Source organism: Lampris incognitus, chromosome 13 (assembly GCF_029633865.1).
Source record: "Lampris incognitus isolate fLamInc1 chromosome 13, fLamInc1.hap2, whole genome shotgun sequence".
Classification (NCBI taxonomy): domain Eukaryota; kingdom Metazoa; phylum Chordata; class Actinopteri; order Lampriformes; family Lampridae; genus Lampris; species Lampris incognitus.
Window position 1 is genome coordinate 5,453,536 of NC_079223.1, and position 17,545 is coordinate 5,471,080.

Genomic DNA, 17,545 nt, shown 5'->3' on the forward strand with positions numbered 1-17,545 from the left:
CTGAGCCCATCTTCTGCATACATCGGTAAAATCATCCAAGCCTGTCTCTCATGATACCCACAATTTTTTTTTGGAGCTTTCCCCCCCAGTTGTATCAGCTCAATTACTCCACTCTTCCGAGCTGTCCCGGTCTCTGCTCCACCCCCCGCTGATCCGGGGAGGGCTGCAGACTACCACATGCCTCCTCCCATACATGTGGAGTCGCCAGCTGCTTCTTTTCTTTTCACCTGACAGTGAGGAGTTTCATCTGGGGGACGTAGCATGTGGGAGGATCACACTACCCCCCCCCCCCCCGAACAGGCACCCCGACCAACCAGAGGAGGCGCTAGTGCAGCGACCAGGACACATACCCACATCCGGCTTCCCACCTGCAGACACGGCCAATTGTGACTGTAGGGGCACCCGACCAAGCCGGAGGTAACACGGGGATTCGAACCGGTGATCCCCGTGTTGGTAGGCAACGGAATAGACCGCTACACTACCCGGATACCTATTGTTATTTTTATTTTTTTTCTATACTTTTTTCTTTTCCATCTTTTCAATTGTTTGTTGCAGAATTCAAATATTTAAATTGAATATGTTGATGATTTAATCACTTCAGCAAGCGCATCATCAAATGAGTCAAGAGCAAAACTGACACGGCAGGATCATTTAGCCTTCATCTTAAAAATACCTTGAATACAATATGAATCAACAGCTACATTTTTCTCTAAAAAATTGATGAAAAGATTTCGGTGTTCATTCATGAAAATGTTTCAAATTTCGGTCCTAAGAAAATAGTTTGCTACGTTAATTTTTTAAACGAGTGGTTGTACTATTTAAGCCGTCTTCTGTGCAATTGCTGACTGACCTCATTCAAACGTCAGTCAAACGAACTTTGTTGTCGCTCTACGATGATGCAGAAATTGAGTTTAAAGCACTCGTCTTGGGCCAAGACAAGCTTTTTACTTCTTCTGGGGTCAGCAAGCTCACATACAAGACACGAGCACACAAGCAACGCAGTCGCTGACAGACCTTCCTCTCCAACCGTGTGCTGTCTGCGCTGGACAGAGTAGAGGGCTTCCCGGGACTGGTCTGAGGGGTAAACTGAGGGGAAAGAAAGAAGAGTGGAGGAGCGATGAGTGCTAAATGGATCCAGACTCACCTTTAGCGGTCTGAGGGCACTGCCCACTTTGGTGCAGCAGTTCCTCTCTGCGATCTCCAGGTGCCTGCCGCGGCGCTGGAGCACCTGCAGCTTGCCCTCCAGCTCCTGCAGGCTGTGTCGGTCCCTTGACGAGAGGGGACGACCGTCCTTGCACTACCCGAGAAGCAAGAGAGAGAGGAGGTAACTTTAACTGGTAACTTTCTCAAGCTGAAGAAGGTTTTTTTCAGCGAGAACAAACTCAGTGAAAAGTAATGGTTGATCAGCAGTAACTGACACGCCTAATAAGCACCTGGCCATGTCCACAAGCATGGTTTATTACTCCAGAAGATACCAGATGAATGAACTCTAGGCGATAAATATGCGGTAAAAATAATAAAAACATGTTAAGCGTGGTCCGTGGACATAACTCTAATGTGTTGTATATTAACATCCGAACATCGTCCAGTACTTTCCCCGAAACCTGCCATACTTTGAATGATGCCAACAACTGGTACGTACTCGCCATCAGAGCTGAAAATAAAGCTGGTAAGTGTTCAGCGTTGAAGTGCATCGTACAAAATGTCCCCGAGGTTCCTCCCTTACAATGACATTTCAGAAACGGCATGAGAGAAAAAAAGTACCTTTAATGACCACAACCAGAAGCTGATAATGACTTACACCAGACATTTAAGCAAGTCCAGCTTCCTGTAAGGGCTGGATCTTATTTCATCATTACTATGACATTATTATTATTATTATGATTGTTATTATTATTATTATGATTGTTATTATTATTATTATTATTATTTCTCTCGTGATTCCTGTTTTACAGCCTGTAGAGCTGGGTCCAAACTATGGACCTGGGGCACAATAGGGCAGATGTCACTTGATTGACAGTACTCGTCGTAATATGTGGGCTGTTCCGAGTAGGACGATCTTCTGGACTGCATGGATGCTGATGTTGCCTGGGATACAGCTGGTGAACTTCTTCATGAGTCTTCAAGCTCCGATGACCACTGGTGTTGTTTCGGTCTTCATTCCCCGCATCCTGTTGATTTCAATCTCCAGGTCTTTGTACTTGGTCAGCTTCTCTGTGACTTTCACTGAGGGTTTTTTTTTTTGGATGGTGTTGCCATGTCGATGAGCACGCACCTCTTTTCCTTCCTGTCCTTGATAACGACGTCGGGCTTGTTGGCGTTTATCTCTCTGTCAGTGTGGATGGGTGTGTCCCAGAGGATGTGGCATCCTTGCTCTCAGTGATTGTTTTTGGCTGATGTTCGTACCACTTCTCAGTCGTCTTCATCTTGTAACTCCTGCAGATCTTCCAGTGCAGGTATGCTGCCGTCTCGTTATTATCTATTGTTGTTATTATTATGATGATAATTATTATCATTATTATTCTAATGTTGAATATGCCCAAACTTAATTTTTCAAACATCCATAGTAATGGACTGAGAAACAACGCTCTGTTTTATTACAATGCTGAGCAGCAGTGTGGCAACCCCAGGCTCCATTTTGCCACTGGCAGATTATAAGTAACTTTATTTGAAGCTTAAGAGCTTTACAGTTTTGCTGTGGGCATCGAACGCTCATCTTTTATTTTTTTTCTGTCCACAATCAGTGAGAGGTGCAGAGCAGGAGGACAGAGGGAAGGGGCTGGTTTTCTTGGGGTTGCATATGTGTATCTACCACCAGCTGGAGGCTCCATGCAGAGGACTGCACTGGAATCTGGAAGAGGTGTGTGTGTGTCTGTGTGTGTGTGGGTGGGTGGGGGTGGGTGGGTACACAACGTTTTAAACAAATAAACATTTAAGCATTATTCATATTCATATGTATCTGTCGTAACTTGTTTCTTGTTTCGGTGCTTGTTTTATTCCTTCAACCATTCACCAGCAATATTGATCATTCACTAGCATTACTGATTATTCACCAGCATTATTAATTATTCACCAACATTATTGATTATTCACTAGCATTACTAATTATTCACCAGCATTATTATTTATTTACCAGCATTACTGATTATTCATCAGCATTATTAATTATTTACCAGCATTATTGATTTTCACTAGCATTACTAATTATTCACCAGCATTACTGATTATTCATTAGCATTATCAATTATTCACCAGCATTATTGATTTTCACTAGCATTACTAATTATTCACCAGCGTGATTAATTATTCACAAGCATTACTGATTATTCACCAGCATGATTAATTATTCACTAGCATTACTGATTATTCACCAGCATTATTGATTTTCACTAGCATTACTGATTATTCACCAACATTATTATTTATTCATCAGCATGACTGATTATTCACCAGCATTATTGATTTTCACCAGCATTACTGATTATTCACCAGCATGATTAATTATTCACCAGCATTATTGATTTTCACTAGCATTACTGATTATCCACCAGCATTATTGATTATTCACCAGCATTACTGATTATTCACCAGCATTATTGATTTTCACTAGCATTACTGGTTATTCACCAGCATTATTAATTATTCACCAGCATTTTTGATTTTCACTAGCATTACTGATTATTCACCAGCAGTATTGATTATTCACCAGCATTACTGATTATTCATCAGCATTATTGATTTTCACTAGCATTACTGGTTATTCACCAGCATTATTAATTATTCACCAGCATTATTGATTTTCACTAGCATTACTGATTATTCACCAGCATTATTGATTATTCACCAGCATTACTGTTTAACTGTATTGTACATTACCTGTGTTGTAAGTCTGCTTTTTTATATATATAATTTTCTAATTATCTTTTTCTACACTATTTGTATATTCTGTATATATTTTCTTGTTTTTTTGCTCTTGTTGTTCTTGTATATTAACTAGGTTGTATGTTTGTTTCTTATTTTTTTGGCATGATTTTATTATCCTAGGATGCCTAACAACATGAGGAAAAGCGACTGCTGATGGAAACTATCCTATTAGCTAACTCGGGTACATTTACATTTGTTTTGAATGTTGATTAATGTACGTTGTCCCTTCCCAAATAAACGTTTAAATGTTCAAAAAATAAAAAAAGAATGGCTAACTCGCACTACACGTGCTGCTCCAGTGCTTCTGAGAGCTTCGTTTGATGCGGTGAAACCAACCTTGGCTTTCAGTTTTTCAATCTGGTGTTCGACATCCTCAATATCCTCTGTGTTTTCCAGGCGCTCATACACCACGCTCCGTGTGCCTTTTATCAGATTCAGGGGCAGCACAGACATGCCGTACGCCTTGAAGAGAGTGGGAAAAAAACACCATTAAAAATCACACAGCACCGGGAGTGCTGAGATGGTACATATGGCTGATGTCATGTGCATCCACCCACATCAACACACCCCTAATTCATGAAAAAAATACTGCGGTAAAAAAAATGACAACAGTCAAATGAAACTATCACATATACAATCACACACCCACAGCAAAGCACATAATAGTCCCGGGGCTCTTGGGTTACGCCATTCCTGGCAGGGAAGGGAAAAATAAACCAAAACAAACTAACAAAACAATTAAAATGGTGCAATTTTTTTAATTGCACTGACATTTATTGGTGGATTTGCAGCAACCATTTTGTGGATATGACACTGGCTGATAGCACTCTGGTGCGGTTCACAGCTTAACAGTGCCCCCATGTGACGACACTACTCCGTCCAGGGTCTGCAGAATGTTCTAGCAGGTTAGCCAAGATAAACACAAGAAATCAATTCGATCAACAAAATGCCCAAAAAGGGTCGGCCTTGCCCAAATAAACAAGTAGAAAACCATATTCTATGACTAAAAAAGGAAGTTATTGACAGCAGACCCAGGCTGACTGGTGCACGTGCAGGCAGACATGGACACACAGGCAGAAAATACATGTGCAGAAGACTTTAAAGAAACATCGCAGTATCAGCGGGGTTGGTAGCATCCTGCCAGGCACAATATGGGGTTCAAGAGCTGTAATTTGAAATGAGGGTCATCTCCAATACCGAGGCAGACCAATCAATACAGAAAGAAAAAAGAAATTAGCTACTGCTGTCTTGCCTTCACCAAATTGGAGCGGTGCCATTTTAAGGGCTTCATAAAACAAGGGAAGCTTTGTGCAATTACACATTCGGCCCCGTCAAAAGGAAACTGGCCTCATTCCTCTCCTGAAGTTATTTCTTTTTTTTTTAAAGCAGGGGGATGTTGAAGCCTCTATTTTTCTAATGCAGCTCTTACTCGTCGGTGTCTGAGTCTTAGGTAGCGTTAAGAGACTCACATGGGATACTAAGTCAGGCTGGACTATTATTAGTCTCTGCTGTGGATCTCTGCTACGGGCGACGTCGCCTCCTGCAATGAATCATGGAGCTCTTAAGGCCAAAGCATGTCCCGAATATCAAACACGCTCATAAAAGGAAAACCTGTCCCAGATCCCGAGAGAAGTACTTCCCTTCCCCTCCCATGTGATACTACACGAGAGAAATACAAATTCAAAACAGGTGTCCTTGGCTCCATTCAGCTAGAACCTATATACTTGGTTCAGACATAATCATGAGTGCTCATTAAAGCTGTTGTAAATCCCACCGTGGTCAATAAGAACCAGGAATAGAACGGGGTGGGACGGAAGAGAGGGTGAGCGGCGGCGGCGGCGGCGGCGGGGGGGGGTTTGGATGAAATTATTCAAAGAGAGCGTGACTTAAGTCTGCGTTTGTGTGTTCTGGCGTTGGATGGGTACCGGTCCCCAGCACAAGCCTCCTCTTTGTTGTCTTGCTCACTTGAAGAGGGTGCAGAGAGGACAGGGTGTTTCGCCCCCAATACCTTCAACACTATGTGCTTAGAAGGACTACTGTAGTAAAATATGGATTACAAACACACTTTGTCAGACAGTTTGCATTTGCACAACGGGACCAAATTGAAATGATGGCTCACAACCGATGCTGATTACCCAGTTTCCCCTCGGGGATGAATAAAGTATTCTGATTCTGATGATTCTGATGGACAACGTGCCAGCACACACGCTCCAAAACATCCAGGGAAACAACATGCAGGAAGTCTGCAGCCCAGCTGTGTGTACCTGTTCCTCTGCTGGTTGGTAGAAAGGTCACTTTGGACGGCCGGGGTTTGTAAACAGCAGAAAAGCTCCGCTGCGCTGATTCAGGGCAAACGCGGTTGTGTGTTTGCTAACGTCAAGCCCGGCACCAGAAATCAACAGGTGGTTTTCAATCACAAACAGAATTTGGACTGTCAAGTGGAAAAGGGCTGCAAAAATCATGCTCGCATCTATAAACCAAGGTTATTTGACTTCTAACCGGATCCTGAAAAAAGTCCAGATTTATTTAGTTTGCCTGAGACTGATAAAACTATATTCCAGTCACAGCCCAGGCGTTTACTGTCGGGGAGGATGTTAAGAGCTGCTGGTCTTTAGAGAAAAAGTCAAAACCATTTCATAATCTGTTTTATCCACTGCTCCAGTGTGGCCTTTGGGATCACCGGCGACTCTTTTGGTGGTTTCCACTTCTCCACTAAAATAAAGCCAAAGGGACAGTTTTCTCCCCCTTTTTCTCCCCAATTTAACTTGGCCAATTACCCCCCTCTTCCGAGCCGTCCCGGTCTCTGCTCCACCCCCTCTGCTGACCCGGGGAGGGCTGCAGACTACCACATGCCTCTTCCTATACATGTGGAGTCACCAGCCGCTTCTTTTCACCTGACAGTGAGAAGTTTCACCAGGGGGATGTAGCACGTGGGAGGATCACGCTAATCCCCTCAGCCCCCCAAACAGGCGCCCCGACCGACCGACCAGAGGAGGCGCTAGTGCAGCGATCAGGACACATACCCACAGCCGGCTTCCCACCCACAGACACGGCCAATTGGGATGCCCAACCAAGCCAGAGGTAACACGGGGATTCGAACCGGTGATCCCCATGTTGGTAGAAGATGGAATAGACCGCTACGCTACCTGGATGTCCGACAGTATCTTTTCTAAACACGCGTAATAAAGTCGTGTTGAAAAGTTGATTGTTCTCCATTGATTAATTCTACATTTTATTATTGCTGTACTGTTTTGCTGAACACGTTATTGTCTCACAGTTTTAACAATGCCCTTTATTTTTATCTTAAAACAATTTGCAGTACATTTTCTGGAATATCTTTCCATGTCTGTCATTGATATCTTTGTTATAAAAAATTTTATTAAAAAGATAAATATAATTTTTTCCTTTTTGTTGTTTTTGTTTTTTTGTCTGTTAATTTTTGCTTTATTTTGTTTTATCTTGTTTGCATGTGTCTTGATTAAAAAACTGAAAATCAAATATTGTGGGGAAAAAAAGAATATAATGTTAAAACTGTGTGCGGCTATAATGAAACCATGTCATATAAAATGCAGTTGTGACAATAACCACATAATGGGAATAAACAAGTGACACACAATTATACTGCCCATGTCACCAAGTTTAACAGCTTTGTAGCAATATTCACAAAAGCTGTTTTATTTTTTATTCTATTTTTGGTTTCATAAATGTCACTTTCAAACCATATACTAAGGAGAAATAATATAACATTTATCAAAGTAAAACCATGAGCAAGAAACCACGGAAAATGGAAATGTGGAAAGACAGAACTAAGTATTGAAGTACTGATGAGCCAAAACATTATGACCACTCACAGGCGAACCGAATAACGCTGCTCATCTCCAGACAAGGTCACATGTCAGGGTCTGGGTAGATTAGATGGTAACCGAACAATCAGCTCTCGTAGTAACCATGTTGGATGCAGGAGAACTAGACCTGAGCGACTTTGACAAGGGCCAAACTGTCGTGGCCAGACGTCTGGGTCAGAGCATCTCTGAAACAACAAGGCTTGTGGTGTGCTCCCGATCAGTAGTGGTGAGTACCTACTGACAGTGGCCCGAGGAGGAACAAACCACAAACTGGTGACAGGGTGTTGGGCGCCCAAGGCTCATCAATGCACAAGTGCAATGAAGGCAATCCCGTCATGTCCGAGCCGACAGAAGAACTACTGTGGCACAAGTCACAGAAGATTGTAATGATGGTTACAGGAGTGTGTCACAACACACAGTGCATCGTATGGGACTGAATAGCTGCAGACCAATCAGAGTGCCCATGATGACCCCTGTACACAGTCCAAAGTGCCCACAATGGGCACGTGAGTGTCAAAACTGAACCTTGGAGCAGTGGAAGAAGGTCGCCTGTTCCAATGAGTCCTGTTTTCTTTTACATCACATGGATGGCCATGTATGTGTGCACCGTTTACCTGTGGAAGTGATGGCACCAGGATGCACTGTGGGACGTTGACAAGCTGATGGCGGCAGTGTGATGCTCTGGGCAATGTTCTGCTGAGAAACCCTGGGTCCGGCCATTCATATGGATGTCAGTTTGACACATATCACCTATCTAAACATCATTGCAGACCAGGTACACCCTTCATGGCAATGGTATTCCCTGATGGCAGTGGCCTCTTTCAGCAGGATAACGCACCCTGCCACACTGCACACATTGTTTGGGGATGGTTTGAGGAACATGATGACGTGTTCAAAGTGTTGTCCTGGCCTCCAAATTCTCCAGGACCCAATCTGATTATCTGTGGGATGTGCTGGACTGACAAGTCCGATCTACGGCGGCTCCAACTTGCAACTTACAGGACTCAAAGGATCTGCTGCTAACGTTTTGGTTCCAGATACCAAACCTTCAGGGGTCTTGTAGAGTCCATGGCTCGGCGGGTCGGTGGTGTTTTGGCAGCACACGGCAAACCAACAGCATATTAGGCTGGTGGTCATAATGATTTGGCTCATCAGTGTATAGTGCCCGTCTGATTCATTCTGGGCCCCATCTTCCCAAGCCAATCTTGTGGACCGTGATTAGATCGGCACGCATTAATCTCTTCAACTTTTTCATTCAGCATCAGCATCTTAAGACTGGCAATTTAAGACCAAGAGAAAGGCAGGTGCGTGGGACAGAGCCACGAGGGCTATAAGTCAATGTGCTGGCCAAGCTTTTAAATCAAGCCAAAGGAGCTCACACGATGCATGCAGCTGCAGATCGGCCAGAGGCGGTTCATGTAATCAGCTCTATGTAAACTGGACACAGAGTGGGAGGTGACACAAAGATAACATGCATATGAAAACATTCCAGTTGCACGAAAAAGTGCCTGCGCCACTAGTTCACAGGAACGACATCTTAAATGCCAAATGCAATGCTGATTATATCAGGAACCAGGAACACTTAATTTGTCATTTCACTTCATGCACTTGCACACATGAAATGAAATGAAATGCCGTTTCCCCCCAGCCCACAGCAGTGCAACACAAAGACAAAAACACATCCAAAAACTACAACACCACACATACCCAAACTAACACATATATCCAAACTAAACAAAAAATCACTGTCCAAGGGAACCAACGCCAGCCAGGATGACTGTCAGAACTGCCGGTCTTCATGGGCTAGCAGTTAGCTTAGCTCCACGTCTGTGTCCTGTCAGACCGCCCTCAGCATTTCCTCCTCGGGTGCAGCTCCAGGCAGGGGCCACGGTCCCTGGGCCCACCAGACAAAGCAGGCCAAGCTCTCCCAGCCGTCTCCCTCGACACAACTCCCCGCACGCCTCACGACGACATCAAAAACACCAGTCAACGCCAGGTGAGGCCGCCGCCAGACCGCCCTCGGTGTTCTCAGAACTGCTGGTCTGCATGGGCTAGCAGTTAGCTTAGCCTGCCCCGCTCTCCCTGCCGATCCAGCGCCAGCTCTCTCAGCCATCAAACAAAGACAAAACTTAGACACGGACGTGGACAAAGACACCGCATGGACGGTACTGGGTGAGGCCGCTGCACACGCAAATTCGCGCCGCCATCTTCCCACACCAGAAGCAGTGTGGGAAGATTATAGTTAAATGAGAAGGATTTTCTCTTGGGGGAAAAACAGGATTGATTAACTCACAAGGCATTCAAAATGCAAGAAAGGACTTGGAATGGATGTACAAGGCAAAGTACAGTTGAAGGTGACCCACGAACCCTGTAAATGGAACTGAGCTTAAGACACACAAAAAAAGCGTGCCCCCCCTCCCCCCACACACACACACACACACACACATGGAAAGCATGAATAATGACAGTAATTGTGTGTTGTCTGTCCTTGAGATGTGACCAGTAAAATTCTTTGAGAGATACAACACAAACGGGGTGGGGGGCAGATAGTGTGTGTCCATTGTAGTTTGAAATGGCGAAACAAAATTCTCATATTCACTGAATTTGCTCATTGAAATAACTCAAACCTTATTAAAATGCTAATTACATCCAAGAATTCAACACTACGCAGACTGGGTGAATAGGTGCACTTTGACTCGAAAACAATTCAGATGTCTGAGAAGTCCTCCTGCTATCAGTCACTCCGCACATTCCCTCAGCCCTGCCCCTTCCTGCACAACTGTGCTTTTCAAAACCTTACTTTCAAGACCAGAAGGTTTTGTATGTGAGCACACCTCAAACTTAAATTCCTTGTACCTGTAAATGTCTCAGCTAATGGACAGTTTATAATTGGGATTCTGGTTCCAACTCCTGTTTCTACCAGGAGTTAATGTTCCCTACGCTGCCACTAACTGCTAAATCCTGCATGCATATAAATCTGGCAGCGTCTGTTTATTGCCGGCACTACGAGCTAATCAAGATCCGTCGACAACCAATCAATAAACTTTCAAACATATCGCAGCAGTTCGTTCCAATCCCATTTCGGTTCTGTTCAGTCACAACTCACAATGTGTTGCCTGACTCGCTGAGCCGGCCGCTGTCGCTGCAGTGCTGACGGTGATGCTTGCACCCTGGCTCACACGAGGCATACAGTACTATTTTTTACCCCCTTTTTTCGCCCCAATTGTACCCGGCCAATTACCCCATTCCCCCGAGTCGTCCCGGCCGCTGCTCCACCTCCTCTGCCGATCCAGGGAGGGCTGCAGACTACCACATGCCTCCTCCGATACATGTGCATCTCTCTGGTGTAAAGTCAGTGTTAGAAAACCAACATGCTGCGAAAGGAGGAGGCAATATAGTTTCTTATGCAACATACGACTCCTTTTCACTCCCAAGTGCAAAAACTGCTCTTTGTACTGTGCAGCAGCAAAGATATTGATTGAACAAGCCAGAGGGACTCAACAGAGAGGGGCATGTAAACCCCGACTTGTGCTGCATCGTACTCTGCTTCGGTCGGTCTGAATCAGGCCTAAATGAATGAGGCCACCGCAACATGAACCATGTTGCAGCAAATAGTTAAAACCACTGTTCCTGGTTGGAGCAGAACTGAAGCAGTCTAATTAAGAATTCGTTTAAAAAGATATTGAAAATGGCTGCATTATTTTTTTTTTTTTACTTCCTCCCTTGTCTGTGTTTATGTAAATGAGGTCGTTGTATATCTGTCGTATATTTATTTGTACTTGATGTCATTTCGGAGGATGTTGGGGGGGGGGTGGAGACATGTTAGGGAGCACGGGAGGGATGGGGATAATACTGGATTTATTTCATATGTTGATTCTGTGATTTGTAAAATGCAAAATCCAATAAATATAAGTAAAAAAAAACCAAAAAAAAACGACTGCTGTGGCCCTGAGATTATTTCTGATTTAAATCCCAAGTTTTCACCAGTGGGAATATTGCTGAGGATTCAAACTTGATCTTAAATAGATAAATAAATTGTCTGTAGAGCAGTGGCTATCTGATGACTGATAGAGGTAATAAGTTACTACAACAAGGCTGAGCATTGTTTGAAATTCCAGATTTGTCCAACCTGTGCAAGAAGCTGAAGTTGCTCAGCTAATATAAACAGGGAGAAAACATCTGAAAGGCGGTTTGGCTGTTATGCAGTTGCACACATCTGAGTTACTACAGCTGCTGCTGCAGGACTGCGAAGACTCAACAATCTGTGTAGGAACACTGACAGGGAAAAAGTACACCCATCAGAAGTGAATTTCCTGCCTTGTCCTACTTTTGACCCACGATAACTTTATGCATTTGAATTTTTCAATGGATTCATCCTTCATATTCAAACAAAAAGACAAGACAGGCAGGGCTCTAACTACAAGAAAATGAGTCAATTTTCCTTTCACTTGGGTTTAATATTAATTCCCTTGCAACACAGTGTGATACTGGTAGAGAAACGGCGAGGAACAGAATTTGCTTACTCGTGCATTTAGCCGAAGTGCACCAGGCTACAACATTATGGGCGGTTTACATCCCCGGGAGTTGTTCGAATTAAGGCTGAGTAGCTCGCGCCGTACGAAGAGCGGTGATAAATTAACCCAGAAGTCATGGAAAACATTCCTGCTGCATACGGAGCCCGTCACTTAGATTCCATTAGGTTAATCATGCCCAGTATAAGCACACAGCAAAGAATGATAAATCATCCGGCCCCTTTACAAATATGGCTAAACCGGGTAGGGTGCCACCGAGAAGGGGTTTGCAGCTTACAGATAGGGTTGAGAGGGAAAAGTGAATATAGTACATGAAAGGATGCGACTGAGATAAAAAAGGAGTTCTGTATGCGTGAGGAGGTGTTTGAGTGTCAGTGAGAGGGAGAGAAAGAAAGAAAGAAAGAAAGAAAGAAAGAAAGAAAGAAAGAAAGAAAGAAAGAAAGAAAGAAAGAAGAAAGAAAGAGAGAAAGAGGAGAAAGAAGAAAGAAAGAGAGAAAGAGGAGAAAGAAGAAAGAAAGAGAGAAAGAGGAGAAAGAGAAAGAGGAGAAAGAGAAAGGGACCCCAGATGCCGTTTTCTTGCATAAGGCTTATTTCTTTGATTGAATCCATCAAAACACGGAACATCAAAAACAAAGGAACACTAGGAGTCGTGATTTCCACGGGGCCCTTGCCGAGTCCAGAACAACATGGGGTCAATGCAAACCTGAGCAAATTTCCATCCTCGGGACTCGCTGGGTAATTATCCGCTCTTTAAAGAGCTGTGAGCTGCAAAGTGAGGGAACAGTGGGCCAAATCTCAACTGACATGGTTTAGAGGTCCTAAAGGGAGACCGTTTTCTGCAATTTACCGCATTGGGTCGTGTATTATTCATTAGCAACTCCGCCGTTCAATTGTTGTGCAATTTGTCAAATGGGCCTCTCCGAGCTTGACAGGAACTGCTACAGATCAGGGCTGGCTGTCACTCTTACTTTCCCTCCTTGGCTTGACACACTGGTTTGTTCACTTTTTTCCCCCCCAGTAGGCACTAGTCTGTGTTATTCCCACCCTGACACTTCAGCCACTTCCTCCAGGGAACGTTCACAGTCTAGTTACCATGATAACAGCGGTGAAAAATGGACAACATTAACGAACGAGTGTTACAGCAGAGTCCATTTTTCTTAACTAGAGGAGAATGAAAAACTGTAGACCGCTGAGGGACTCAAAACACAAGCATATATTAACGGAAACTGAGGTATATCTACGTATATATTCAAAGAGGAATAGATAAGGAGGGTGGAGGGTGCGTATTCATCACGGGAGTCTTGGGCACCCAAGTGAAAGACAGCAGTCTGAGGAATTGAATGTTACGGCACTAAAAACACAAGGCATTACTAATACTGAAAGGCCACTCCATCACTCAGTGCATCTCTGTTGAATGTACCTATTTCTACCCCCCCCCCCAAAAAAAGAAAAAACTACCTCAAGGTAAGTGCAATTAGTATGAAGTCATACAAATGTCACTGGTGTTGTAATAATATATGAGTCACCTAGATGTCATGTCTTACAAAAAAAAGACCCCATTCGACCGAAAGAAAAGGCCCTACTTGTGTCTGACAAAGGACCAAGAAGAGACCCTGTCTTTTCAATTACGTCTTCAAGGGTGCGTAACCAAGTTTTGTAGGTTAAATGAACTCTGCGAGTGAACAAAAAGGAGACCGTGTCCCATTAAGCAACTGGGCCGGTAACATTTGGAAATCATCCCCTTGGATGATGACTCTTGTTTCATGTGCAAATTTAGCCCCGCCAAGCACATGAAGCCACATCAGCAACCCATTTCAGGTCCCCACTCACCGTGTAAGTGATCACTGCCAGCATGCCAATCAAGGTCAGCGAGCTGATGGAGAACGATAGAGCGGGAAGACCATCTGCAGGTGGAGAGAGCAAAGCCATTAGAGATCGTGTGATAACCTCTGACAAAGAACACTGATGCACTCTGACGCCTGTGTGTGGCAGACAATAAAAGCTTGCTTTTGTTGTAACTCAAGGGAGGTAGCTGCATCCCTTCAGAGAGCCGACCTTTGTTTGTTTGGTTTTTCTTTTTTTCTAGTTGTTGCACATTCTTGTTCCGAGATGTCGCTCAAAGGCCATGACGCAAATTTGCTTTTAAAGGGTCTCAACATTTACTGGACCGAGAGAAAACTAAATTTAGACAGATTTTTTTTTTTTAATTTGCATTAAACTTTACATGTTTTCAGAATAAATGACTCGCTGAAATTCAGATGTTAAAGAACGCAGTCATCAGTAAACGCTTTGATATTTTTTTCCCCCGGAACTTTACTAACACACCATATTTGTACATAAAAAACAGCAGCACACTTTACACGTGTAAGAGAGGGACGAAAGTAGGGGCATTCACCCATGCACATAGGGGATGTTCCCCCTGCTCGTAGATTTCTATTCTGTCTGGCACATCCACCTGCTGCAGCAGGTCACATCCACCTGCTGCAGCGGGTCTGAACACTAATCGGCTGCGTCGGAAACTCCTACACTACTCATACTCACTGACGTGTAATAAGTACGTAGCGTGATTACATTGTGCAGCATGCCAATTTTGTTTACATCTTAAGTGCCCATGTTTATATATTTGCAAGAGCCTCAGAGTATAAGGCGGAAACGACCCCAGACATATTATGTGTAAGAGGTTTTATGTAAGATGAGGTGAGCTTAATGCGGTTCAGAGTTCGACTGCACATGCGAGGCAGGCGATAGCAGCTAGCACACCTGCTGGCTGGTAAACACGTCGCACTGCCGAGGCAAACACACCTGACAAAGCATTGCATTTACCGTGTTTTGCACAACTGCCGTAAATATTTCTCCATAAGGGAGATTGTAGGAAATAGGAAAAGCTTTGCTAGTGGGAGAAAAAGGTCATTAAGAAGTGCAATACACTGGCCATCCGGGTAGCGTAGCGGTCTGTTCCGTTGCCTACCAACACGGGATTGCCGGGCTGAATCCCCCGTGTTACCTCCGGCTTGGTTGGGTGTCCCTACAGACACAATTGGCCGTGTCTGCAGGTGAGAAGCCGGATGTGCCTATGTGTCTTGATCGCTGCAGTAGCACCTCCTCTGGTCAGTCAGGGCACCCCCCAGATCGGCAGAGGGGGTGGAGGAGCGACCGGGACGGCTCAAAAAGAGCGGGATAATTGGCCAGATACAATTGGGAAGAAAAAAGGGGGGGAAAAAAGAAGAGTAATATACTGCAAATATATATATATATATATACACACACACACACACACACACACACACACATATATATATATATATATAATTTATTTATTCACTATTATTTTTTTGATGCGACACCAGGTTAAAGCAAGAAAAGGTGTTCTTTGGAAAAGAGTGTGAACATTGCCCTGGCAGCACTGGAAGATTTAACTAGGTAGCTGCTGTTAACAACACACTCTCACAGCCAGTGTAGGGAATGTTACTGAGAACAGAAGTCTTGTTGGGGTAACAGAGGTCTTGTTGGGGTAACAGTGAGTCTTGTTGGGGTCACAGCGTGATCAGCTGGCAGCAAACATACAGTTATCCAGGAGACCAGAGAAGCTCTTCAGGGCCTTGTCGTTGCCATGGCTTGCAATATTTATTTGCTATGTTTGCTGTATTTGCTGGATTGATGAGGATCCGTTTCCAGCTTTATGAGGCTTGCATGTGAACCGTCAGGTCAGCTCAGGTTCTCGGGTGTCATCGGGAAAACAGATATGCTCTTCGATAAAATGATTTAATACGCAAAGTTAGCAAAACTAATCCATGTATAGTTTTGCTTAAATTATTTTTGAGTGTAACTGGGCAAACAAATACAAGACCACCTACCATCTAATGTGTTTTGGATGCATGATGCCTCGTCCCCTCGTTATATTCCTGCCATTTCAGAAATACCACATGCAAATTATATTAACATCTGGTTCTTTCACTCTAGGCTGACTTGATGCGTGTCACCTTTGATTGAGGTAGAAAGGAGACCACCCATCAGGCAAAGGCCACCGAATGTGTCACAGCAGCTGTCAAAACCGGAGCCAGAAGACAGGGATTGATGAAGAGACTGATCGTCCCGCTCCCCTGTCAGATCCCCACCTGCCACGGGCTTTCACGTGAGAGCTACAGAGCACTCCTTAAGTGGTTATTCACAGACCCCCACAAGACAACAGTAAGTGGCGCTCAGCCCACCTGTCAGCATGGGCATAGGTGCCTCTCTTTACCCGCATGCAAGCATGAGGAACTGCTAACCTTTCTCCTTGGGAGTGACATTTAAAGTAGAATATGAACATCTCACGACTTACATGTGAAGTTTGAGCAGTTTATAACATTTATCACTCCTTCATAGAGACAGCAGAACACGGGGAAAATCGAGCTAAATTATATATGCTCTCTGTTGCATTGTTGGTAAAAATGTTCCAAGTCAGCTATGGCTATGATAAATATTAACATTTGAATAGGTGTTTCCCTTTCCCCAGAGTTTCTTTGTGATCTTGCTGTGTTTTGTTAATCGGCAGGCTTGGTAAAGGGAGACAATAGCGCCGTGTTTTGTATGGAGAGCATTCTGTTTGTGAACTCTGCACAAAGACTGGGGATAGGTGCTTGCTTCCTCTCCGCTTGGTGTCTTGAGTAGATTTTCCGGGGATTAGACGGATGGAATTTTGTCCATTATCAGCAGTGCTCCACATCTGCACAGCCTCGATTCCAGTAGTACGGGAATGAGGCGGCTCTTATCTTGCCGAGCACATAGCCCTCCAGGCATGTGTCCATGGAGGAGGCCTGTACAGAGAGGTGTTTATTAAAGAGCTCCTTTAGCCCGAGCACTCCGCCTCTCTGTGTCACGATATCGCCATGCAGATATGGAGACAAGGAAATCTCTCTGCATTAGTGAGCTTCCAGGAAGGACTCAGATGACCCGAGGAGTAGACAGCAGCAGTGCAGTGTAGGGACGGGACATTTATATCTGCACCAGAGGCCACATGAGCATCACCGGCAGAAAAAGAGCACGTCACAGGGTTGGAAAAGTAACAACTATATTATGTCCTTTAGGGCCCAGGAATCAGGAACACTTTATTTGTCATTTCATTTCATGCACTTGCGAACATGAAATGAAACGAAATGCCGTTTCCCCCAGCCCACGGCAGTACAACACAAAGACAAAAACACACCCAAAACTGACAAGAACACACATACCCAAACTAACACACATAGTATATCCAAACTAAAC

General features: G+C 44.2%; 1 protein-coding gene across 2 annotated transcripts in view; it reads right to left on the reverse strand.

Moving 5' to 3' along the window:
- Positions 1-17,545, reverse strand: part of lmbrd1 (LMBR1 domain containing 1) — a 136,585-nt gene that overhangs the window by 52,542 nt on the left and 66,498 nt on the right. For both annotated transcript variants that reach the window (XM_056291954.1, XM_056291955.1), the window contains exons 7-9: positions 14,132-14,205; positions 4,261-4,386; positions 1,145-1,297 (exon numbers count right to left, since the gene is read on the reverse strand). In XM_056291954.1, coding sequence (XP_056147929.1) covers positions 1,145-1,297; positions 4,261-4,386; positions 14,132-14,205 — 353 coding nt within the window. The remainder of the gene's footprint in view (positions 1-1,144; positions 1,298-4,260; positions 4,387-14,131; positions 14,206-17,545) is intronic.